Source organism: Babylonia areolata, chromosome 16 (genome assembly GCF_041734735.1).
Source record: "Babylonia areolata isolate BAREFJ2019XMU chromosome 16, ASM4173473v1, whole genome shotgun sequence".
Lineage (NCBI taxonomy): Eukaryota > Metazoa > Mollusca > Gastropoda > Neogastropoda > Buccinidae > Babylonia > Babylonia areolata.
The window spans coordinates 23,624,073-23,651,665 of record NC_134891.1 but is presented as its reverse complement, the minus strand read 5'-3'; the positions used below and the strand labels follow the sequence as shown (position 1 = coordinate 23,651,665).

General features: G+C 42.1%; 1 protein-coding gene across 15 annotated transcripts in view; it reads right to left on the bottom strand.

Annotated features, from left to right (window-relative positions):
- The window catches only part of LOC143291246 (protein argonaute-2-like), a 75,651-nt gene that overhangs the window by 27,940 nt on the left and 20,118 nt on the right, over positions 1-27,593 (bottom strand). For 9 of the 15 annotated variants that reach the window (XR_013056488.1, XR_013056489.1, XR_013056490.1 and 6 more), the window contains 12 exons: positions 18,287-18,349; positions 17,516-17,720; positions 16,892-17,012; positions 16,297-16,478; positions 15,151-15,287; positions 14,282-14,425; positions 13,419-13,506; positions 13,024-13,107; positions 12,414-12,477; positions 10,961-11,032; positions 7,112-7,159; positions 120-242 (listed from right to left, as the gene is read on the bottom strand). Coding sequence is in view for 11 of the 15 variants with exons in the window: in XM_076601048.1 (XP_076457163.1) it covers positions 120-242; positions 7,112-7,159; positions 10,961-11,032; positions 12,414-12,477; positions 13,024-13,107; positions 13,419-13,506; positions 14,282-14,425; positions 15,151-15,287; positions 16,297-16,478; positions 16,892-17,012; positions 17,516-17,720; positions 18,287-18,349 (1,331 nt within the window). In the remaining 4 variants the exon portion in view is untranslated. The remainder of the gene's footprint in view (positions 1-119; positions 243-7,111; positions 7,160-10,960; positions 11,033-12,413; positions 12,478-13,023; positions 13,108-13,418; positions 13,507-14,281; positions 14,426-15,150; positions 15,288-16,296; positions 16,479-16,891; positions 17,013-17,515; positions 17,721-18,286; positions 18,350-27,593) is intronic. The other 6 variants (XR_013056491.1, XM_076601049.1, XM_076601047.1 and 3 more) reach the window with 3 other exon arrangements.

The window sequence follows — 27,593 nt, the reverse complement described above, 5'->3', positions numbered from 1 at the left end:
CGTCAGATGAAAAAGAGGACGAGACAAACAAGGAGGAAGAACACAAACTGCAGGTGTAGGTAGCACAGCCAATACACATCAGAGGTAGTACGACTGAGATGGAAAACAATCATGCCTACCCGCCCTCCGTATTGTAACCTCGGCACGGGCAGGACACGGCCTTTGACCTCTGTCATTTGCGTATCGACATGGATGTCGAAGGTTCTCAGGTAGGGGTCGTTATTGAAGTCTGCCTTCGACACCTGGGTGCGTCGAGCATGACCAGACATAGGAGAGACCAAGCCAGCACGTCATGAAGAACACACAGTGCAATAAACCCTCCTCCTTCTTTCTGTCTTCACTGACGCATAGCATAGCCCTGTCTCCTTGACTACTGCACCTACAATATACAGTCCTTCTTTGTCTTCACTTTACACACAGCATAGCCCTGTTTCCCTGACTACTGCATCTACAATATACCATCCTCCTCATTCTGTCTCTAATGACACATAGCATAGCCCTGTTTCCCTGACTACTGCACCTACAATATACAGTCCTCCTCATTCTATCTCTAATTTGTTTTTGTTTTTTCTTCTTTTTTGTTATAACAGATTTCTCTGAGTGAAATTTGGGCTGCTCTCCTCAGGGACAGCACATCGCTACACTGAGAGTGCCACCCTTTTTTTTCTTTCTGTTTTTGATTTTTTCCTGCATGCAGTTTTATGTGTTTTTCCTATCAAAGTGGATTTTTCTACAGAATTTTGCCAGGAACAACCCTTTTACGTGCACTAAGTGCATGCTGCACACAGGACCTCGGTTTATCGTCTCATCCGAATGACTAGCGTCCAGACCACCACTCAAGGTCAAGTGGAGGGGGAGAAAATATTGGTGGCTGAGCCGTGATTCGAACCAGTGCGCTCAGATTCTCTCCTTTCCTAGGCGAACGCGTTACCTCTTGACCATCACTCCACAACAAAGCCCTGTTTCCCTGACTACAGCGCCTACAATGTACAGTTCTCCTGTCTTCAATAACACACAGCACAGCCTTCCTTCCCTGACAACCAAACTATATCATTCAGCCATCCTTCCTCTCCTCCCTTTTTTCACTGAAATATTGCACAACCTGTTTCCCCCCCAACTGTTACTGCACCTAAAACATGACGCCACTGTCCTTTCTCTTCTTTCTGTCAACAATAGCACATAGCATAGCCATGTTTTCCTGACTACTGCATCTACAATACACAGTCTTCATCTTCCTTTACTTCTGTTTGCATCAGTTTTTTGTTGCTTCATCTACTTATTTCTCTAGCCTGCGGGAATAACATACCCCATCAAATCAAATGTCTTTCACAAATCTCTCACCTACCAATATTTGGAAGTCGTTTTCAATGCTGAACTCTGTAAAAGTGTAATATCAATTTTTCACTACCACACTGATATGTACAGCAATAACTTGGAGAAAAAATAAAACAAGGAAACTTCAATTCTAATGCAGTTTAACAAACTTCAATCTACTCAACACACTGTCCAAAAATCATTACCTAAAGCCAAAAATAGCTAAACAGATCGTTAAAAAACAAAAACAAAAAAAAACCACCCCCAAAAAACAAACAAAACCAAACAACTGAACAATCCATCAAAAATATGTTTACCCCAAATCGTTCCGTGTTCTGTAGTTACATTTTACCGACACACAAAAACATAAAAATACTCACAGGCAAATGAAATTCACGTTTACATATTTCAACAGTTAGTTTTTGCTTCACCTTGTACACTACAAGTGGTGATATTGTAAAAGCCATGTGGACTTGTTTACAAAAGTTTGAACAGCAGACATGGCATGTCCAACATTAACTGACCAAATTTGTCCCCAAAAAGAATGTCCAATATGAACTGAAAAACTGCATCATCCTAGAGCCCGTCCAAAGTCAAATCGATTTGATTTGTAATAAAATTATCTACCATGCTCTGAAGAGAAAAAATCCAATCACTGCTACACACACACTGACCTAGAAGAACAAAAGAAGCAAGACCTATGAACAATCACAGACCATCTTCATTCTCAATTTCACTCAACTTCTCAACTAGAAATGCATTTTTCCTAACCATACATGGTCAATCCATCCAGATGACATGAAAGCTTCTTCTTCTTCTTCTTCTGCGTTCGTGGGCTGCAACTCCCACGTTCACTCGTATGTACATGAGTGGACCTTTACGTGTATGACCGTTTTTACCCTGCCATGTAGGCAGCCATACTCCGTTTTCGGGGGTACACGAAAGGTTCTATTCTGATACTTTTTTTTTATGTTCCATTATCTGAACACATATTTGTTAATGTTTTCATGTCATGCAAAACTTTAGAAGATATACCACTGAAAGTTGATTACTGTGATAACTTCAAGTGTCATCAAATAACAAACTGTCCATACACTAGTTTTTTCCTCTGATGTTTTAAATTTTTACTCACATGTTTATCATTTTGATTTATAAAACTAATATTTGTACATCTTTATATATTCACATTATATTTCTATATGCACTGTTTAGACTGTATCTTTTAATGTGTACATACATTTTTATTTATGCACACACAATACTGTTTATATGTTTACACCACAATTTAAAAATCTTATTTACATATTACTTTCATCAACTTTAATACTTTGACACACTTACATGTGTATATAATTTGCATTTCACCAACATGTCTGCATTTTGTTTTCATTCACAAGCTTTTTAACTACTGTTAAAACTGTCAACAAACTCTGAAACGAATCCTGATTTTTCAGTCACTGTCAGTGATTCCTTCCCAGTTTTCTATACTGTCCCCATTTTACCAAACACACACACACACACATACACATACACCACACACACACAATTCCATGATCATTCCCATTCTCTGTCCCTCACCCTATAATGCCATCACGTGACATGTCCATTACCAGCCATACTCGCCACACAACCCCCACACCGTCAAACCTGCCACACTGTCCTTCATGGACTCACACACACAGTCACCAATCACAAACATGGACACACTCACTCATACGGTCACCAGTCACAAACATGGACACGGACTCACACAAATGGTCACCAATCACAAACATGGACACAGACACACACAGCTTGTCACCAAAACCCAAACAACATACACAGACACGCACAAAATGGGTCACCAAACACAAGCAACATACACGGACTCCAGGCACACAAAAGCCAGAATAAACACCATGTCTTTCACTGTCTCTGGATGGTTCACAGCGGATGTGGTTAGACATTACGAAGCAAGTCATGTTACACAGGACTGATGAAGACAAAGCTGCTCTGCACATGGACTGCACCATGAAATAGCCCACAAACACGCATGTCCAAATGCTCACGACCACACACACACACACACACAGACAGACACACTGACACAAGCACACAGACAGATACAATGACAACAGAACAGGAAGGACAGCACCACTGGTCACTATGACAACATCAGGAAGTGCACAACACGCACTCACACACACCCACACAGCAAAAGGAGTACATATACACAGCTTTCCTCCAGTTATGTTTTGGGTACAGATCTCTACCTGCTGTTAGGATTTCTTTCCTCTTCACTGGTTAGATGATGTGGATCAACAAGGGATTAGAGACTACCATCACTACAGCTACCCTCCACACATCTCAACACGACCCACTAATACCAAGGGGGTAGGGGTGTGGAGTGGAAGGCCAGTTTACATGTACCAGCACACTGTAAACACGAGTAGGAGGCCAGTTTACATACACTGATAGACTGTCACAAAGTAGGGGAGGGAAGAAACTGTGGTAAACAGTATCAGGGTAGATACAACAGTTGACAAGACTTGGTGAAAACACTACACCTCCAGCTTGTTCGTTGAAAAAGTAAACTGTGCAGATTTATTTTGTGCTGATGGCTTACAAAGTAAAAGCTATTACTGTCTCTGTATTGTTACTTAAAGCTGACAGCTTACAAAGTAAAAAAACATTACTGACTCAATACTGCGGTCTCTGTATTGTCCGCAAACTAAATGTGCAATTCACAAAGTTATCTTCAGCTGTTCCGATATTCTTTTCAAAAACAAAACAAAGAACGAAATGAAGCAATGATAGAGAATAATAGTAAATTTAAAAAAAAAATTTTTTTTAAAAAAAAACAGCAACAGCAACTGCCTCACCCTCCGTTTCTATTTTTCTTTTTCTTTCTCATTACTTTAATTAACTCCCCTCCCATTCTACAAAACAAAGTGATTTCACTCTCACCCTACACCACCCTTAAATGTTTTCGCTGTGATTTTCACCCTGCTTTTTATTGTTATTTTACCCATTCTTCCCCCTGGAAAAGTCTGTAAATAGATCCTTTCCCTCTCGCCCCCTCAAAGTGTCTATCTTCCCTTGTGCTGTCTCACCCCCTACCCCCTCTAGGCCTCCAGAATACAAGTACAATGGACTCGCGATAAGAAAGCTCCCACGTTAGCCAGTGGCCAAGAAGTGAACAGAAAGGTAGTGGCTTGTTTTATCGACACTGTTGGCTTGATCTCTCCTGCTTCAGACAGCAGCCATTCATGACAAAAAAAAAACCTCTGTCCCTTCACTTCACAATCACACCAGTCTGACCAGTGCCTCAAATGCAACACTACAGTACAGGTGCAGCCCTGCTCAATCCACTGATCTTTTCCATCTGCAAGAGAAACTGGGATTTTAAACGGACTGAGCATGCTGCTGCACAGGTGATGATACAGAATGGAATGTCAAGATGATGTGGACATGTTTTCACTGTTTTGCACGTACAGTGCGTCAACACTTATCAGATCAAAACAGCACTTTCACTGACCAGACCAAAACAGTATCAATAAAGGTTTAGCTTTCGAAGGTGGAGGGGTGGGGGTGGGGCAGAGGGACAACTTAGTGTGAATGTTTCACAAAATAGGTGTGGTGACATCAGTCATCAGTTCCATTAAAGTCTGGTCAGGAAGACACAGGACAGACTGTGTACAGATTTCAAGCCATCAGCTTACAGTTTTAGGCAAAGCCACAAAAGCCACAGCTATCCTAAATCACAAGAAAGTCACCTTTTCTTAAATTAGATTTTTCCCACCCCCAAAGTGTCTTGTTCCAAAAGTAATCATCTTTTTTTATTCAAGATAATTTTTTTTCCACCCCCAAAGTGTGCTGTTCCAAAAGTAAATGATAACTGTCAGGGCCCTGTGTGGGCAGGACCAAGCATGTGTCCATCATTATCAGACTTCACAGCTCTGGCTTCTGGGCTCACTGCTGGCCGCTCTACGGGCACACAACTCTGTCACAACAGGGTGGACAGACACACCACAGACACCACAACACACTGACTGGGAACACACTTCACTGTGGAAGAAAGGGACAACCTGTAAATCTTCATATCATCATCATCATCATCATAACATCACTTCTCACTTCCATGTTATCGGCCATGTTTTGTCTTCTCAAGGCATAAATTACAAGTCAGCTGCTTCATATACAGATATATATATATATATATATACACATGTACAAAAACAGATCCTGGTTACAAGGAGCAGGTTAAAAAACAGTGATGGACTGTGCAAACTGATGCCCTGTACCACATTTACCCCTTTTTGTTCCCTTACCAATTCTCAGCTGCTAGTATGTGTGAAGGGGGTGGGGGAAACAAAAACACACCCAAAAACTGACCACTGTCATTTTTCACTGTTTTTTCAGCATCAGTTGGCAGACACGTGTTAACGTCCTGCCCCCTTTTCCATTTGGCCCATAATGTTCTCTTTCCTGAAAATATGCACATAGCATGGGCCAAGTTTGCACAATACCACCAGTGGAGAGGCTTTCCCTGACAGGGTTTTGCTGGCTTTGGTAATAAATAACAAAGCTACACAATGTTCAAAACCACATGTCTGAGTGGTCAAGCAGCTTAGCTAAACAAACAAACGGAAGTTAAAGGTCTCACTATGTATGTGAAGCATTTTAGAGTGAAAGAGTTGGGCACTGTGTCTACCCATGGTCGCTTTCTGTAAGTCTCAACATTCCTTGCCATGATGTGCAAAGTTAAACGGCAGAAACCATGGCAGTCACCATGTTTGGCTGCCTTACTGTCCAGTGCCACTGCACAATCAAGTCACTGACCACACATGCAGCTAGCTTCCTCCTTGCTTCATTTGAGTTTGCAAGAAGTTCCGTGGTTTTGGGGGGTGGGGGGGGGGGTTTCTGAGTATACTACCAAAGCCAGTACATCCCTCAGAGCGGCCCCTAGTACATCGTTTCAGGGCAATTAGCTCATTGATTGTGTACATCAAACACCATCTCCACAAGCACAGGGCAAGACAAGTCATCAAAAGCACAGACATGAACAATATCAATCCATCAGAACATGTCATTCCAACGTTCATCAACAATATTGAAACAAGGACACTTATAACTACAGTTCACTGGACTCTGATTTTACACAACTGTCATCATCACTCAATCAATGACATTGCTGTGAATTTAGTCCACTAGACTATGATTTACCCAACTATTATCAACAATAGTGAATCACTGACACTGCTATGACAGTAGTCTATTGAATTATGAATTACCCATGTATCATCAACAATACTGAAACAATGACAATGTCATGAGCGCAGCCCAATATTCTTTGATATAAACACTTTCTTTATATAACATAAAAATCAAGTAGAAACATTTTGTAATTATTTTTCTTACAATGTATTTCCTATGCTTGCAACACCAGTTTCAATTCTTACTCATGTAGCCCAACAATAATCTCAAGTGAAATATAAATATTGATGACAAACATGCATTTAAAACAATCAAATGATCATGTTTCAATTGTACTTGACACATCTTTTTCTTTCAATTACACTGCACTGGTTTTATCATTTTATTCAATTAATTTTGTCCATGTGATTAAACTAAAAATGACTTATTTTTCATGACCCAACAAGCTGAACATGATTTTCCCCCACCAATTACCTCCCCTACCTGTGACCACACTCTTTTCTTCAAATGTTCTCCATATGGTATGCTACTCAACAGACCTAACATCCACCCACCAGTAACTTTACCCAGAAAGACGACAGTAAGAAAAATGCATACATACCAAGTTGTTGATTTCCTTCTCTCTATCAGGGGCTGACCGTGCCGTGGCCTGTGGGCAACAACAACAAAACACACACATCAGTTGGGTCACTCTTCTCTTTCCATCTTTCACTGCTAACATGCCCACTGGTGTGGATATTTAAACGTGCATCATGAACTGACATCCACTCATCTAATTCCTTCATCCTGCTTCTTGAGCAGTCCACACCAACCTGCAAACATCTGTACCTTTCATCCTCAATGTTCTTCCATGGCCACAGGCAGTCATGTCCTTGTCAGTCGTTCCAAACACAGCAAACATCTGTACCTTTCATCCTCAACCTTTTTCATGGCCACAGCTAGTCATGTCCTTATCAAAGTCATTCCAAACACAGCAAACATCTGTACCTTTCATCCTCAACCTTTTTCATGGCCACAGCTAGTCATGTCCTTATCAAAGTCATTCCAAACACAGCAAACATCTGTACCTTTCATCCTCAACCTTTTTCATGGCCACAGCTAGTCATGTCCATATCAAAGTCATTCCAAACACAGCAAACATCTGTACCTTTCATTCTCAACGTTTTTTTCTTGGCCACAGCTAGTCATGTCCTTATCAAAGTCATTCCAAACACAGCAAACATCTGTACCTTTCATTCTCAACGTTTTTTTCTTGGCCACAGCTATCCTCAACATTTTTCCATGGCCACAGGCATTTATGCCCTTGTCAAAGTCATTTAAAATACAGGAAACATCAACTTCTTTCATCCTAAACATTCTTCTACAGCCAACTGGATGTCACACTCACTTTCAATATATAACAAGTTCTAGTCCTCAAAAAATCTGAGGAATACTGTCCTTTTTTCAGATAGTTACTGTCAGCATTGTGACTGGCAGTATTTCAGTTTACCACTCTCCAAACAGACAACCGACAGTCTTATTTGATCTCATTACTGTCATACACTTTCATTTTTTCCACTAAAGCAACGTGAAATAAAGAAAAACAACTTTTTAAGTAAAAATGACAAAAGAAAGAATAGACAAAGAAATATTAAACAGAAAAATCTCAAATAGAAAACAGGATTGGTATTAAAGAAATCAAACCTTTTTATTATTTTTTTTTTTTTAAACTACTAGTTCTAAACAAGATCTAAAACAGGGCAGCTCAAGACAATATCACATTTGATTTGAAAAATCATCTGCAGATATTCACATAAAACATACACCATCAGTATTCATGAAATGTATCGCCTCAAACGCTTTGCCCTGACACAGTCAGCCAGGCCACAGCCTCTACCCAACTGATCTTTTTCTTCTGTTCTTTTTTCTCTAACTAAATTCCATGTGAAGAAGCATCTGAATCAAATGTATCATTGTAAATAACAATTCAGTACTTGTGGCAGCTGGCCCTGCTCTAAAATATCACGTCAAATTGAAATTTCACATTCTGTTTTGTAGCTACTGAGTATATTGAAAAAAATACGAAAACTGAACACATTACAATTCATAACTGATTAACAATCGACATATACTGTGCTTGTAACACCTGCGATGGTTATGAATAAGGTTTATTTTCTTAAATCAAAAACTGTATGCAACTTTCTTTCTTTTTTTTCAAATCTGAATACTTATTTTCATGACCAAAATATGCAAAATTTATACATATAAATTTATATCTAATTTAACTTTTTCAACAAGCACAATCTCATACATATATTGCCTGACACTTGTTCATGGGAAGCTAGCTACAGATGGTAAAGCCAAGTGACCTCAGAAATAAAAAGTGAGCAAACAAAGAAGGCAGCTACGTTACAGATGTTAGCAGCCCAGCAAAGGGCAGTACAGGCATAGAGGCGGACATGGTTGTGCTCACTCACGATGTTAGGAGGCAGATGAAGTATGATCCCACACTAACAGGGACAACTGGCCAACATACTGAACATAAGGCTGTGGAGACCACAGACCCATGACAACTGCACATAACTGTCTTAAAGATGAATAAATAAACAGGATTTGAAGCTTTTTATTGGAGGAATGGACACACCTGGCTGAAAACATGACAAGTGGACATCACTGTCTGAAAAAAAAAAAAAAAAAAAAAAAAAGAAAGAAAGAAAAAGAAGTATCTATGGCAGGAGTAAAGGTGAGCAGAGACTAATAATTTTTTTTTTTTTTTTAAATTTTTTCTAATGAGGCCCCCCCAACCCCCCAAATCACTGACCCCTAAATAAAAACGCAGCATCTGACCACTGAACCCAGAATAACCACCACCTTCATGTTCAAACCATCCTGTCAGGATTAACAGCAGCTCTCCTTTTTAATTCCTTCTGCCAATTTCTTCTTTTCTTTTTCTGCCTTTCTTTTTTTTTCTTTTTTTAGGGGGGCAGGGGTGGAGATGGAGGGTGGAGGGGTCAGAAGTAACTAAAAGCACAGAGCAACAACATTACTGCTGACCTAGCACACTGAACTTGCGACAGCACGAAACAGAGAAGAGAAAAGCAAAGAAAAGAGAGTGGTGGGTAAATCAAAACACAAAGCGTAGAAAAGATGGTAGCAGGGATGTCTAACAGGAGGAAAGAGCAACGCACTAAGCTATATGAATACAGAACAGCTTCAGACTTTTTTGTTTCCTTGTCCAAAAAAAAAAAAAAGTCAAGTTTTAACTAGCCAGTTTTAAGCCTGTTTGAATGATCATACAATGTTTTTAATTCCATAGTTTGTTGTTGTTGTTTTGTTTGTTTTTTTTCTTCAAATGCATGTAAATAAATCTGTTCATGTTTATCATTTACTCTTTAAGATAAAAAAAAAAAAAAACAAACAAAAAAACAAAAACAACCAAACCTGAAAGAGCACTGGTGACTTCAAACTGCAGAAAATATGAATTCCAACTTTGTGGACACTAATCATTTCATGTTTTTCTCTCTTTTGATCCAAAGAAGCAGACCTGACTGACATAACTTTGTCTTTTGTTTCAGCTTTCATTTCAACCTTATTTCAATCAAATAATTTTCTCCAATACTACTAAGCATTTGTTTCAACAATTATGTTTATCAAAATAATGTTAAAAATATCTGGAAAATTGTGTTCTGGGATTTTTTTGTTGTAATATTCTATAAATATTGTATCAAAAATTCTACCAAAGGCTTTGTCACTTGCACTGATCAGCCAAGACAAACAAGATGAAGCACCAAAGTGTATCATTCTGGCCAGCCTAGAACTGCCTGGGTTCTACTGAAGACATCATCTACACACAGCGAGAGGGGTTACCAGACCGGTGAGTCCATCCCACTACCTCCCTGACAAGGCAGACACATGCCCGGCCAGCATGCCCAAGTAGACACATGCCCGGCTAGCATGCCCAAGTAAGTGTGCCGCTACGCCCAGCATACACACTGCTCACATTCTTTTTCTGGGCACCATCGACATGAGTAGAATTCCTTCCCCCACCCCCCTCCCTGAAATCAACAGCTTTTCCACGCTTACACTCAGACAACTTCCATTATCACCACCACATTTTAAATCTCTGAACATACTGCACGAATTCCAATCAGGCACCTTCCACCAAGACCACCACGTTTAGAATACTGAACAAATGACAGGGAAAGTTAGGCACAAAGATTAGGTAGAAAAGAGCATAGAGAACTCTAGCCTGAGACTAGAGTGCTAGCTTTAGGGGGTCAGTATTATGCAAAGGACTGCGTAACCGAAACAGGAAACTACTGACGTTAGGAAAACTTATAAGTGTCAACGTTTGAGAAACAGTAAGTGAAGGGAGGTGAGGAGCAGTGAAGTCACTGAGACACAGTAGGACAGGAGGTGTCCCCCCCCCTAAAGGAGCATGCTGGGGGTAGCGGCCACTTATTTGAGAGACCTTGATCATGGTAGATGTCTGCATGTCTGTCAGCTTCTTGATGCACCGCTGACCCCCGACCACGTTACACACCTGATAACACACACACACACACACATCAATACATTACATGTTGTCATTAATACCAGTATAGCTGCACACACAGACATCACATACATACACCAATACACTACCCGTTGTCACTAATACCAGTATGGTAGCATACACACTCACACAAACAGACCACGCACACAAACACACACATACACAAATATCAATATATCACCATATATTACCTGTTGTCATATTAACACTAGTGCAGTAGCACACACAGAGAACACACACACGTCATTATATTACCTGTTGCCATTAATACCAGTGCAGAAGTACACACAGACAAAATACACATGTCAATAATATATTTCCTGTTGTCTCAATACCAATGCAGTAACACACACAAACAACACATACGTCAATACGTTACCTGTTGTCGATACCAGTGCAGTAGCACGTACAGACAACACACGTCAATGTAGAACATGTTGTCACTGAAACCAGTGAAGTAGCACACACAGATAACACACACGTCAATGTATTACCTGTTGTCACTAACACAGTGCAGTAGCACACACAGTCAACACACAAATGTCAATATATTAGCGATTGTTATTGATACCAGTGCAGTAGCCGAGACAGACAGACGGGCCAAACTACACGCTACTTGGATGCTTCCAAACACAAAACCTGTCTGCAGTGAAAGGACAGACAGCAAGCAGTGAAATTTTATCACTTTTTTTCCTGTTGTTTTCAGTCTCAAAACTTCACATTGCTCTTATAAGTTTTGTGTGTGTGTGCATTTATCATTTTCAGTAGGCAGAAGTCTTTTAACTTCAGTGTCTCCTACCCTTCATTGTGCTGTCAGAAAATGTCAGTCACAAGTTCATTTCTGAAGGCTCTTTCACTCTTCCAAGTATACACTCTTCAGTCTACAAATCACTCAGAACCATGTGTGTGAGTGTGAGTGAGTGAATGCAAATGTGGGAAAGAACAAATATGCACATGTGTAAGCAACGAGTACATGTTTGCACTTGAATGTGCATGTACAATTGTGGTATACATGTATCAGTGTGTGAGAACAAGCATGCATAAGAAAAAGGAAAAAACGCATGACCTTACTGTCCATCCCCTGACCTTAACTGTACTTTGGTTCCCCTTAACACTGCCAACTGTACTTTGCCTCCCCTTAACATTGCCTTCCCCTCAACATTGCCAACTGTATTTTCTGTCATCTGACCTTGCCAACTGTCCTTTGCCTTCCTTAACCTTGAGAATTTTATTTTGCCTTCCCCTTTTCTTGCCCAAAATACCTTCCCTTTCCCCTGTTCTTGACTAACAAATCTCAAGCCATGCACTCCCGTTTTCAACTTCACTATCTGGACACCAGTGTTACACACACACACACACAGAATCTTACCTCTAGTGGTAGGTATGTGTGTTTCTGCTCCTGGCCAACTTGTAAACAAGGCAAGTGGGGATACCTGGAGGGAAAAAGAAGACACTCATCAGCTAGAAATTATTTTCTGATCCGCATTTCCACACTTGTACAATTTCCAATCACTGTTTCAATTAAAAAAAAAAAAAAAAAAAAATTGAAAGATATAATAATAATCAGATTGATATTCCGAAATTCAACAGATAAAAACCTATAAAAAAAACAACAACAAAAAATGATGTGGTACAAATAGTGATGCCAACCATTTCCCTGCTTAAGTTCAGCTTGTTTCAGTCTCATGTCCACAGCACTTTCCACCCAATGTATTCTTTAAACCATTTTCCAGCTTGAAGACTTTGTAACGAGTGCTGCAAACACATGCTGAACTCTGAGCAGCTGCTGGACAGACTTCACACTGTTGAATGAATCAAACCTGGCAAACTGTTGGACATGCACACAAAGAACAGCCCTACCCAGTGTAAACAGCAGTATTCTATCCATACCACAATATCCACAGTCAACCACAACAGTGTCATGCTCCCCCCCCCAAAAAAAAAAATCCCCCCACCCCTCCCCAACCCAGTTCACTTACTGCAATCTCATTTTGTAGCGTTCATAGAAATAGCGAGCCACTGTACACTCGATAGTCTGACCTGAGTCCAACTGAAGAGGAAATCTGAAACATCACGTTGAAAGAGCAGTGAAAACTTTACATGTACACACACACTTCAAAATTGTCAATGCATACCAACAAAAGCAAATCAGGTCACTAATGACACAGAAAAAAACAAACGTCTGATTCCAACCTACCCCACTCCAGCCTTGCTTAACATTCAGCACAGCAGTTTCAATTGCATCACTCGCAATTTTTTTTTAAATTAAAAAAATCGAATGACTATTTTCCCTGATATATTGAACTGAAAGACTGCACACACACACACCCAGCGACAGACAGACAAACAGAGAAAGGATAGACAGGTAACATACGACTGTGTCTGAGCAGGTCTGCGAGTGACGTTGCAAACTCTGTACTTTCTCCTCATATTGCCGCAGTGTGTGATCTCCACTTTTAGACCTGTATACACACACACACAGCAACGTTACAGAAACACACAGCAACACTGCACACACACCATAACACTGCACACATTCTGTCAACACACTGCCATCCAGTCTCACGATAAAGTACAAGATCAGCACTCTGTGATACGAATGCCTTTGCAAATTTGTTTCTTTTGATCTATGTGACTGCCTTCACCTCTGCACCATATCTCACTCTCCCTTATATCAGCCTCAGTCCCACTCTTCCATGTTCCCAGATTCAAATACTCCACATCCAATAGCCGCTCTTTCTGTGTCTTTGGACCTTACACTTCGAAATGAGCTCCCTCTTTCCCTTCCTCAAAAATGACCGCACTCAGCTCTTTTAAGTCTGGTCTTAAAACCTAAATCTGTCAAAATACCCCCCCCCCCAAAAAAAAAACACCTTCCTTTTTCCAATCTGCAGTTTCTCCAGCTACTCACTTTTAGACACAGACAGGGTTCGTGCAACAATAAAGACACAGCAGTCAGATATGAACAGAAGAGTTGCACCTTGCAGACTGGAAATACAGGTATTCATAGGTCTGGTATTTCTTCTCTCTGAATGAGAGATACACAGGCACATGAATAGGTGTGGAAGTGCTTTGATTTGTCTCTGTACAAGATTCAGCACTATAAAAATACTTCATTATCATCATTATCATTATCAATATCATTATTTTTACAGTTCTTCTGGCTACACACAACCATACCATCACACACATGCAGATGCCCAGACAGCATTCAACCACCCAAGCACACTAACACACCCCAACGACCTTTGATCTCTTTGGTGAACTTGACGCGTTGGGAGTCAGTGAGGGGGCGCTTCTGTTCCTGAACATCCTGCATGTCCAGCACTTCACACATGAACTCTATCACTGGCTGGGCCTTGTAAAACGCTGTGGCTGACACTGCACATCATCACATTACACACATTGCATCACCACAGTACACATCACTTGTCCCGCACTTCACATAGTACACACAAATCCATTTTCAGGCACCCTAAATGACCACTGGCTTTTCTAAAGTGAAAACAGTATCCTGCCACCAAATCAATGCAGTATATGACTTTTTGTGTTCTTGAAGAAAAAGAATCAATTACTACAACCTACAATACTATAATATTGCATGTAGAATACACAATCGAGGCTGGGGAATTGTCGAGGATAATTTCCTCTGAAAATCGGCCAAAGATACAGGGGCTGCCTTAGGCCCCTGGTGGGGTGCAGGGGTGGGGGGTTCTGAAAATGAAAATTGTCATTTTTAAGAGGTTTTTTCTACTCTCGACATGCTTGCTGTTTGAAAATTAGAAGATGGCAGCAAAAGTAAAAGTGACCTCATAGTATCGTTGAAAAACTGAACTTGGCTCAAAATGAAAAACTGAATCAAAATGAAAAACCAAACCAGGCTTGAAACTGACTGGACAAAAATAAAGCATACTCATCCATTTCTTTTTTTCTCTCCAAAAAAATTCTTTTCCCCTCTGAAATCAACTGCTCTTCTACTGAAAATAGCGGATCCACTGAGACTTCCGCAGCCTGACAATCGTAATACATCCCTTGGCCAAACAGATAAAATACTTTCTGCAACAAAAAAACCCCACTCTACCCTCTTCTCCTGCCAGACGACTTACCATCAATGTTGAGCATCATTTTCCACTGGGAGGGGCGCACGCTCTGATGGAAACCAAACCACACCTCTCGCCCTCCACCCAGGGGATGGTCATAGCCCTCCGGGGCAGAGAAGAAGGAGCGTCCAACTGGGGTGTACCTGATCCACATTGACACAATTCTCACAGACCTGCCTTCACCACTCAGCTTGCATAGCCAGCAAACTGTGCTGTTTACTCTTATCTTTTAACTCATTGTCTTCAGGTGTTTTCTGTGTGTGCGTGCGCGCATATGTCTATGCCTGTGTGTCTGTGAGAGTGAGTGAGTAAGAGTGAGAGTGTGTGTGTGTATGTGTATGTGTATGTGCGTGCGCTTGTGGGCGTACGTGCATGTGTATGTAATGCCCAGATTTTTTTCGACTGACCAAAGGAAGCATACTGGGGGTCAGGTGATTTTCCTACTAGTTTTCTCACTAAACAAAAATCACATTCTCCATCAAGAAGAAAAAAAAACCGTGTGAATATGTACTTACTTTATTCTGACCATGTAACAAAAATTCCAGATCACTACTGCCAAAATCATGTTACATCACAACTATTCAAGCCTGTTTATTCACAAAAGTTAATATCATGATACGTAATATCAACAACCAGTTTCTTTCATCTGCTAAATTCTTTTCCCCCAAATTAACTACCAAGCAAAAACAAACAAAAAAACAAAATTCAGAAAGAGATAAATGATAAAACCTGAAAGTGAAAAGCTGAAAATCGTTAAGTCTGATTATGAGAGGAAAAAATCCAACATAAGAAGCAAGGTTTGGAAGAAAAACTATATATGAAAATAGAGTTGTGTGAGCAAGAAAAAAAAAAAAAGTATATTGTGTTCATCAGGGGTGAGACAGTTTTAAAAAAAACAAAAAAACAAAAAACCCTTCACCATTATTGTATGCCAACATATAACGACTTCTCTGATTTCCATTCTATTAGGACCTTCCAGTTCCCCCCACCTACACACCCCGTCCCCTCCAAAATCTCACCCTCCTGCCGAAAAAGCTGCGTGTGCCCTATCTGTGTCTGACAACTCCATTCTGACTGCCACTCGGAAACCACCTCTGACAAACAACAAAGTGAAAAAAAACCCAGAACCAACAGGGAGGGGCGGTGACTCACGTCATGGAGGGCATGTGTCTCATGACCACGTCCAGGGCCTGGATGGCCTCGATGGGAATCTGCCGTGACACGCCCTCAAGGGCACGCTCCAGGTCAAACAGGTTCACCTGGTTCACCCATCGGATGCCAACCTTGAAAACACGGTCACGACCTTCTCCTGGCAAGGTCACCTCCAGCTCCACCTGTCCAACACACACACACACACACACACAGGTAACTGAACATACATCAACAACCCACATGTCCCCCCAAACACACACAAAGGGGGGTTAAAGAACAAACCACAATAAATAAAACACTTGTTGCAGATAAAGCTGTGCTGGAAAAATCAACGCTGACACAGAACATCAACTATCGATTTATCTTCAGTATCTAGTCAACAATACAGACAATATTTCTCCAGTGCCTTTTCAACAATACAATGTGTCTCAAGTGCCTTTTCAACGGCAGAATGTATCTTCAGTACCTTTTCAATAATACAGAAAATATCTTCAATGCCTTTTCTACAGTACATACAATTATCTTCTGTTCCTTTTCAACAGTACAATGTGTCTTCAGTATCTTTTCAACAGTACAGATAATGAATCTTCAGTACCTTTTCAGTTCCAATGGGAAGATGGTCCCTGCTGTAAAGGTTCTTGCGGCCATCAAACACCGGTTTGGTTTTGAAGAAAATCTTCTGCTGATACGCCTTGACCATAGTCTCTATAATCTCTCTGAAAGGGAGCAACAGATCATCATGCTGAACATTTTCAAAGGATTTTCTTTTCGTGCTTAAAAACATATATACTGACAAGAATCTACAGAATACTGTACAGTGCTCACATTGACAAACTCAAGTGCTGTTTAATGTTTTCACTCTATTGCACACACACACACACACACACATTGTTACCAGGGTCATTGTGATATACATGTCACTGAAGATTCTCCAAAATTATATGACAGCATCAAAGTGATTATATATCGAAGTCATATTGCTCTACATCACTGTAAAAAAGGACAAATATGTGTTTCTTCTTCTTCTTTTTTTTCTCTTTTTTTAATCATAAAGTACTCCATATGGTTTTGACTAGTCAGCTTAAGCATATTTCAGTCCCCCCCCCCCCCCCCCCCACATGACTTTGTTAACTTAGCTGTAACGGTGCAAGCAAATTTCCATTCTCCCACACTCCCCCCCTGTCCACAGCTATCCCCAGAGAAGTAGCGTTAGTGTTACCTGTTGACACGGCGTGGGCACTTGTCGGGGGTGATGCTGACATCGTAGTGGTGGATGTAGCCCTTGGGGATTCGAACCTGGAAGTGGTTGGCGCGCAGCAGGATGGTGCGGCCCTCCGTGCCATGGTTGGGGCGGGCGGGGGACGTGAAGTCTGTCACGGGGGGAGGCTGGATGGGTAAGGGCACTGCTGGAGGGGGCACCAGGGCTGGCACACACAGTCAGCAACATTAGCAGTCTTTCCTGGTCTTATGGAGGAAACCAAGGGTAAGGCTTCCACACCATCCACCCTCCCTCCACTGCTATGGTCTCTTTTGGATAAAATTCTTTAGTTACTCTAAGATTCCAATGTACACCTCCCCTCGTCTCAAGGTGATCTGTCACTGTTATTTATAACCCACCCTCCCTTAACATCCTAATAAATAGTCAGTCCTCTACACACCATAGAAAGACAGAACACCTGTCACAGTATAATTTGAAGGCATTCAGATTTCTGTTAATATTTCTAAATCTATTGGCATCTGACACTGTGAAAATCCAATGAGACAAGGCAGATAGGCGATAAGACTTTTAGAACAGCCAGTAGGAACAAAATAAATAAGTTGACCAATGTGATCATCTGTCATGTCAGGCAGCGCTCAAAACAAAGCCTCTTTGCACTGAACCACCTCTTGACAACCAGTGAACATAAAGTAGCTATCAGTACAAAACGATTCAACTCATGTCAATCTGGGAAAAAGCACCACCACAGACACGGTGGGGGTGAATACTTACGATCCTGGCCAGCTATGTGCTGGAAAGGGAAAGGTAACCCTGCCTGCGCCATGCCAGGAGTACCTGCACACAGCAAAATGCTCATTGCCACATGCTCTTCCCTCCTCTCTTCACCTCTTTGCCACACCCACACTGACATACACACACCTTGTCACTCGGGTCGTCTTACAATACCCATTGAGCCCCCCTTCACTTTCCCCAAAGCCTGCAATGTTCTCTGGCTGACAAGGAAAGCTCACAAGTACACCAGAAGGATGGTTCACAGAGAAAGCCGAAAGTCAGAGGGAGGCACAGAGAGAGAGAGAGAGAGGAGTGCAAAGGGACAGTGAGGTGTGAAAGGAAAAGTGGTACTAGGTAAAGGAGTTCGGGGAGAAACAGAACAGCCAGAGATAAGTGCCAATGTTTTGGCAGGAAAAAGTGAAGAAATGACAAAGCGTGATGAAACAGAGAAGAGTAGAGTAACAGGGTGGAACGAAGAGGAAAAAAAAAAAAAAAAACTACTTCAGTACAAGAAACAGCGAGTAAGGAAATGTAGAGGTGATGAAATAGGAGACAGCAAACAATTGAAACAAACAAGTTTGTACACACAAGCCAACTTCACTGAAGATGAATCTGAGACATGCTCCAATAACACTTATTCCTGACATACAATCACCATTATCAGCAATGGAGAAGCTGACGCACACACTCCAATTCACCCATCATATCAACATGACCAACAAACAGAAATGGTTTCCTCATTATGCCATTCACACAATGTAAGACACCTGTGCAAACTTCTATCAAGTCCCATCACACAATGTCTGTCGCTGACCTATCACAGACCTGCCGGCACAGCACCAGCTGGACACTGTCCACATGTACATTCCTGAGCGACTGACCAAAGCTGCTGTCCATGGCTCCTGACAAGTCTAAGGGGTCCCAAACTACTTTCAGGTCCTTCTGTTGCAGCACATTCCAATCATATATGCACTGCTACAAGGGCAGGCATCTAGTCATTGTTGTCTAGGTTTCTGGGCCAAAAGGTGAAGGGAAAGAACTTTTCTTCGAAACAGACGTGGATCCCAGCATCAGACTCGAGATCCCATACAAGATTTTCACTCTGATGTCTTTTTATTTGTTCATTTTTGAATTTTTTGGTACATCCCTGGGACCCTCTCACTGAACATGCAGTGCATCTTTTCCATTTTCAAAGTGTATGCACAATCAGGCTTGCTGGCCTGACACCTGACCACAGCACAACCCCTCAGTGCTTCATTTTACTTTTCAGCAAGAAGGGGACCTACATACATCCCTGAATGAATCATCAAAGAGGGCAAGGGCACCTCAGCGGTAACATCCTCTCTACTTTTCTTCTAGTAAACTCTGGACAAGCTCCATTAACAGTATGATTCCGGTCTAGTTTATTGTGAAAGTGTGCATTTACATTTGACGGACATTTGTCCATTTCCTTTTCTGGTAATTAACTGGGCACCCAAATCATGTATGTGAAAACATACAGAATAGTTCTGCCTTCAGAAAGAAAGAAACGAACAAAAACACAGACTGACATGATCAATAGTTCAGGACTTACAATGATGTAGAACTGTGCACAGGCCTCCTACACTTTTACTTATCTGCATTTCTTTTTTTCTTCTTCACTCATCACACACACACACACACTCAATCATTCACACACAGATACACACACACACACAATCACAAGTCGGAACATGGAAACCAAAATGATTTGCAAACAAAATGCAGATTACAATAATACGACTTAACTGTACATACATATTCATAATGTTATCTGAATTTCAAAGAGGAGAGTCAACAGTGAATGGACCACTCCTAATCTACTGTCTAAGACAATAAATATACAAGGTTTTCATCATCAGACAGAGACACTTTTCACTAGCTTAAGGTCTACGCTGTGCAACTAAGGAGTGACAAATTATAGACCAGTTTACCGTAACACCAACAGAGACAATACAAAGTGAAAAAACACAACAACCCTGAATCTCAAGACCTGGATTCAACATTCGCAACTTAACACACACATTCAAAACTTAAAACACAATGACTGCCATGAAACATTTACAAACAACAACAACAACAACAAAAACCACGCCTGTTTGGGGTAAACTAAATTTTGCAATAATCATGGCATTAAGTATGTACACAAATGTACAATATCTATTAAATCTAACATGTAGTTTAATGAACTTAATATATCTAATGACTGAAAACCACAATATGAACTGTACATGCACCAAAGGAAATGAATATGGTACTTACGTACACAAGATCAGTATTGCTTTTAGTCGATGTGACATTTCATTATTTAGTTCTACTGAAATTGTACTTCATGGGGACCATTCTGCATGTCTGTCTTCATTACTTTCTTCTTTTTTTCTACTGTTTCTGCTAAGTATTCATTGACGTATTCAAGTTATTTGCTTGTTTTTTTTTAAATACTTTAATTTCAGTAAACTGTAAAGCATTCTTTGGTGGCCAGAATCAATGTAGAATGGCTAGATCTTGGATTTGAGTCATTTCTGAAGCCAGTCAAATCTTGAGCCAAGGAGCTGGAATGTTGTGAGCATTATCTCACTGGCATAAATGCTCTGTGTGTGTGTGTGTGTGTGTGTGTGTGTGTGTGTGTGTGTGTGTGTGTGTGTCCTCACACTACACTACATTCTGGTCATGAATTAACCCTATCTTAAATTCTGGTCACATTCTGATCATGAATTAACCAACACATTACATCCTGGTCACATTCTGATCATGAAGTAACTCCACACATTACATTCTGGTCATGAACTGAACCACACTACGCCACATTCTGGTCATGAATTAACCCACACTACATTACAATCTGATCATGAATTTACCTTCATTATTTACGTTCTGTTCACATTCTGATCAAAGTTAACCAACACATTACATGCTGGTCATGAACTGACCCACACTACACTACTTTCTGGTTAAGAATTAACCCACACTACACTACATTCTGGTCAGGAATTAACCCATTCGACAGTGTATTCTGGCTTCTGGACATAAAACTAACAGAGAGCTGAACAAACTGACCAGAAGTATCCTGTGGACCCAGTACAAAAGAAAAGGTGTTCCAAGTGTGTCACAGTGTGAGACAGGTAGCACTACTTTCACAAGGACCACTAGCTGACAGCACCACAAACAATCCACAACAAGGCATGGAACCTGAACCATCACTGACCAATATCCGGACCAACAGCAGCCAGTACCCAAAGAGACAGCTATCTTGTTGCACTGCACTGTTTATTGATTCAAAAAAAGTAATATACATATATACCCCCCCCACCCCCTAAAACCAATGCTGCCAGACGATATTCAGTGACAGCAGATACATGATCAATACACCATAAAAAAATCTTTAAAAAACAACTACAAAAAAAAAACAAGCCCTAAGTCTACACTTTGACAGCAATAAATGTCATCAGCCATCCTGACATTTTTTTATGTAAGCATAATAGTTCTTAGAAAAATTATATTAAAAAAGGCCATACTCAATATCTCTGCCTCTCCTTGTCTTTGACAAAGTTATGTGCATTCCTCAAAGCCTGGCGATGCTGTAAAATGAACTGATAAATGCTTCTTTAGCTTCCCTGCATGTGTAGTGATACTTCGTTTCCACACATGTGTACTGATGTTTTGTTTTCCAACATGTCCACTGATGCTGTTGAATGAACTGACAGCGCTTTTGATTTGTCTCTGCACAAGATTCAGCGCTATATAAATACCATTATTATAATTATTAAATGCTTTGTTTCCAAACATGAGGACTGCTGCTGAGTTTTGATTTGTTAAAATGAACTATTTAATGCTCATTTGTTTCCCAGCCTATGTACTGATGTCGAAATCCAGTTGCTGTTTTGTGACACCACCACTGTTGCAGTTACATCATTTTTGCTGTTACACACAGGAAGTGACTTCTGACGAATAGCTGCAGCGTTATGTTTCATCACATTATTCCAAATTCACTTGATTTCTTGCCACCAATATAATTTATCCATAAAATGTAAACAGCAAAATAACTGAATACTGCCTGGGGCAGTAGGACACACACAAAAAGAAAACATCATCAGCTGTATTGTGGAACAATGATCATCTAATCTATGAAGACAGATCAACAACAACAAAAGGGGGGGGGGGGGGGGGGGGGGGGGGGACGGGGGGATATGATGCCATGTCTTTCCTTTTCAGTTATTTGCTCAGCAGCTGTATAAGTATTTCATGTTCATATGCTCCAGAACAGCCACGGAAAACAATGAGTCAATAACCAATAACTGATACTGCATAATGACCATTTACTAATCTGTAATCATAATCCGGTAATGTTAAGAAGCAAACTGCACTAATCAAAGCTCTGCAAAAAAAAAAAAAAAAAAAAGAAGAAAGAAAGAAACAAGAAAGTAAAAACAGTTAAATTTGATGAACGATACAGGCAGAAACTGCAACAGTTTCTTCTGTAAACTCTTCATGTTCAATGCCATGTTGTACAATGCTGTGTAAGATTTTACTTAACTGGTGTGTGTGCGCGTGTGTATGTGTGCGCGCGCTCATGTCATTCTGATGACCAGCACACACAGAAGAAATACTACCACATACTTCACAAAAGAAAGAAAAAATATAGCTGAGGTTTCGCCTGTTGTTCTGGTTATTTTTTTACAATGTTTTGTTTCACCCTAGCCTGATGTTATAAAGTTTTCTTGGTAAGTGTACAGGTGTTGATGTTAAGGATTTTAAATATCTTAGGAGCACTCCCAGCATTCCACAGAACACTTCTTCCAAAGTTGACCATCACAACCCCAAGAGTCACCATGGAATGTTGGTGAGTGCAAGACATATACCAGTAGTCATTCCAACATTCACCATTTTCACTTCTGTTCTTTAACAAATGGCAATGTGAATGCACGTTCTGTTTTAAATTTAGAAAAAGAAATAGAAAAAAAAAAAAGAAAAAAGAAAAAAGAACTCCCTAAAATGTATTCATAAGGAAGGAAAAAACTGTTGGTTTTCCCATGTTATACTGAACCCTGCCCTGCCAGTTTCACAAAAGGAACAACATAAGAAAGAAAAAAAAACAATACAGCAAACAGTTGAGAAACTTGGGAACATAAACATTTTCAGGACATTCATCATCAAACTGCTAAAACCAAACACTTATCAGAGTCGAACAAAAAGTCAAACTGAAATTTATCCCCTGTCTAAGCATGACCAAAACCGGCCTAACCTGTGGCAGTGCACAACCCAAAACTGAATGCTGTACACAATTAAAAGGGGAATGTTAAACAAGTCACCAACAATTCTGTTCTGGTTCCGCATCACGGCTTCAACGGCCCAGCCAACATCAACATCTACTGGCAACATCATAGCTGCCAATCACTTTATCAAGAGGGCTAAAAATCAAACTACTACTACGAAAAGAAAAGAAAAAATTCAGGTTGAAGAAAAATACAATGTATCCGAAGTTATAATCAGGTGTGATGTGTAACAGTGGTGAATGATGTCCAAGACCCCAAAAAGGAACATGTCTAACACAATGAGTATATCTGACCAACACCCCACTCCATCCAACTATAAATGACACCAGGTCTCAGACACAAGCCTCCCTCCCCAATCCCCACCACCTGTCATACACACCTTCCCAAAAACCTGACCGTAGGCGACAAATGTCAAAATCAGAAATAAACCGACATTTTCAACAATTTTCAGGAACACTATATTCTTACTTTTCATTCAATTGACAATCATCACGGCCACCATTACTGTTGGAGAATACATACTTGCACAAAGTTTTCCCCCTTTCTGTCCTTGTAAACATGACCACTGTTTATTCCATTCTTGACCAAAGATCTGGTGGCATACTTTCTTTCATACGGAGAGGTTCGCTCACCGTCTTTTTTCTGCAATCTCAAATATACATTTGCGACACCCTGCCATCTTTTCAGTTGAGCATGTTTTTTTCTTCTTCTGAACTTGAGTACTTCCACAGCCGGTTATGGGCCCACCAACTGTTGAAGTTACATCCTGTCCACTGTCTGGTTTGTCAACCCATGAAAAAAGGTGCCCCCATTCGTTTCTGACTGAATCTTTGTTTTTCCACAAGGTCTGCAGCCACTAGTTGTCAGTTTCAAAGATTTTCCAATATGGCTATATAATATATAATACTGGGTTACTCCGGACTATTTCCCTGAACAGTGAGGGCAAGCAAAGTCAGAATATGTCTACACCATCACATCATAGTCTAGCTTTCATTTGCTTTTGCTGCCCTTTACTTCATTCATTTTTCACTCCCCCCCCCCCTTCCCCCATTTAAAAATTTTTTTTATTCTGTTTGTGTGCACCCCCCCACCCCCAAGGCTGTCAATGAAAGTGATGATGACTGCGACACTCAGTAAGCCCATCTCTGCACTCCTTTCACTTGACATTAGACAAGTAAGAAAAACACATCTATTCAAAGAAAAGTCAGCCAATACTGCTGAAAAATGAGCGCCTTAAAGATGCTGACTCCACAACCCTCAGGTGGGAAGAAGCCAGTCAGTGCCACAAGGGCCACAGTGACAGACCACTGATGGAGAAAGTAGGGCCACAAGGGCCACAGTGACAGACCACTGATGGAGACAGTAGGGCCACAAGGGCCACAGTGACAGACCACTGATGGAGACAGTAGGGCCACAAGGGCCACAGTGACAGACCACTGATGGAGACAACAGGGGCACAACAGGGGCCAGTGACAGACCACTGATGGAGACAGTAGGGCCACAACAAGGGCCACAGTGACAGACCACTGATGGAGACAGTAGGGCCACAACAAGGGCCACAGTGACAGACCACTGATGGAGACAGCAGGGCCACAACAAGGGCCACAGTGACAGACCACTGATGGAGACAGTAGGGTCACAACAAGGGCCACAGTGACAGACCACTGATGGAGACAGTAGGGGTACAAGGGCCACAACAAGGGCCACAGTGACAGACCACTGATGGAGACAGTAGGTATACAACTGGGGCCACAGTGACTGACCACTGATGGAGACAGTAGGGCCACAAGGGCCACAACAAGGGCCACAGTGACAGACCACTGATGGAGAAAGTAGGGCCACAAGGGCCACAGTGACAGACCACTGATGGAGACAGTAGGGCCACAAGGGCCACAGTGACAGACCACTGATGGAGACAGTAGGGGTACAACAGGGGCCACAGTGACAGACCACTGATGGAGACAGTAGGGCCACAAGGGCCACAGTGACAGACCACTGATGGAGACAGTAGGGCCACAAGGGCCACAGTGACAGACCACTGATGGAGACAGTAGGGGTACAACAGGGGCCACAGTGACAGACCACTGATGGAGACAGTAGGGCCACAACAAGGGCCACAGTGACAGACCACTGATGGAGACAGAAGGGCCACAACAAGGGCCACAGTGACAGACCACTGATGGAGACAGCAGGGTCACAACAAGGGCCACAGTGACAGACCACTGATGGAAACAGTATGGCCACAAGGGCCACAGTGACAGACCTCTGATGGAGACAGTAGGGGTACAACAGGGGCCACATTGACAGATCACTGATGGAGACAGTGGGATCACAAGGGCCACAGTAACAGACCACTGATGGAGACAGTAGGGTCACAAGGGCCACAGTGACAGACCACTGATGGAAACAGTAGGGGTACAACAAGGGCCACAGTGACAGACCACTGATGGAGAAAGTAGGGCCACAAGGGCCACAGTGACAGACCACTGATGGAGACAGTAGGGCCACAACAAGGGCCACAGTGACAGACCACTGATGGAAACAGTCGGGCCACAAGGGCCACAGTGACAGATCACTGATGGAGACATATGGGGGCACAACAGGGGCCAGTGACAGACCACTGATGAAGACAATAGGGGTACAACAAGGGCCACAGTGACAGACCACTGATGAAGACAGTAGGGCCACAAGGGCCACAGTGACAGATCAATGATGGATACAGTAGGCCACAAGGGCCACAACAAGGGCCACAGTGACAGATCACTGATGGAGACAATTGGGGCATAACAGGGGCCAGTGACAGACCACTGATGGAGACAGTAGGGCCACAAGGGTCACAACAAGGGCCACAGTGATAGACCACTGATGGAAACAGTAGGGCCACAAGGGCCACAGTGACAGACCACTGATGGAGACAGTAGGGCTACAACAAGGGCCACAGTGACAGACCACTGATGGAGACAATAGGGTCACAAGGGCCACAGTGACAGACCACTGATGGAGACAGTAGGGCCACAACAAGGGCCACAGTGACAGACCACTGATGGAGACACAAGGGCCACAACTAGGGCCACAGTGACAGACCACTGATGGAGACAGCAGGGTCACAACAAGGGCCACAGTGACAGACCACTGATGGAGACAGTAGGGGTACAACAGGGGCCACATTGACAGATCACTGATGGAGACAGTGGGGTCACAAGGGCCACAGTAACAGACCACTGATGGAGACAGTAGGGTCACAAGGGCCACAGTGACAGACCACTGATGGAGACAATAGGGTCACAAGGGCCACAACTAGGGCCACAGTGACAGACCACTGATGGAGACAGCAGGGTCACAACAAGGGCCACAGTGACAGACCACTGATGGAGACACAAGGGCCACAACTAGGGCCACAGTGACAGACCACTGATGGAGACAGCAGGGTCACAACAAGGGCCACAGTGACAGACCACTGATGGAGACAGCAGGGTCAAAACAGGGGCCACAGTGACTGACCACTGATGGAGACAGTAGGGCCACAACAAGGGCCACAGTGACAGACCACTGATGGAAAAGTAGGGCCACAAGGGCCACAGTGACAGACCACTGATGGAGACAGTAGGGCCACAACAAGGGCCACAGTGACTGACCACTGATGGAGACAGTAGGGCCACAACAAGGGCCACAGTGACAGACCACTGATGGAAACAGTAGGGGCACAAGGGCCACAGTGACAGTCCACTGATGGAAACAGTAGGGCCACAAGGGCCACAGTGACAGACCACTGATGGAGACAACAGGGGCACAACAGGGGCCAGTGACAGACCACTGATGGAGACAGTAGGGCCACAACAAGGGCCACAGTGACAGACCACTGATGGAGACAGCAGGGTCACAACAAGGGCCACAGTGACAGACCACTGATGGAGACAGCAGGGTCACAACAAGGGCCACAGTGACAGACCACTGATGGAGACAGTAGGGACACAACAAGGGCCACAGTGACAGACCACTGATGGAGACAGTAGGGC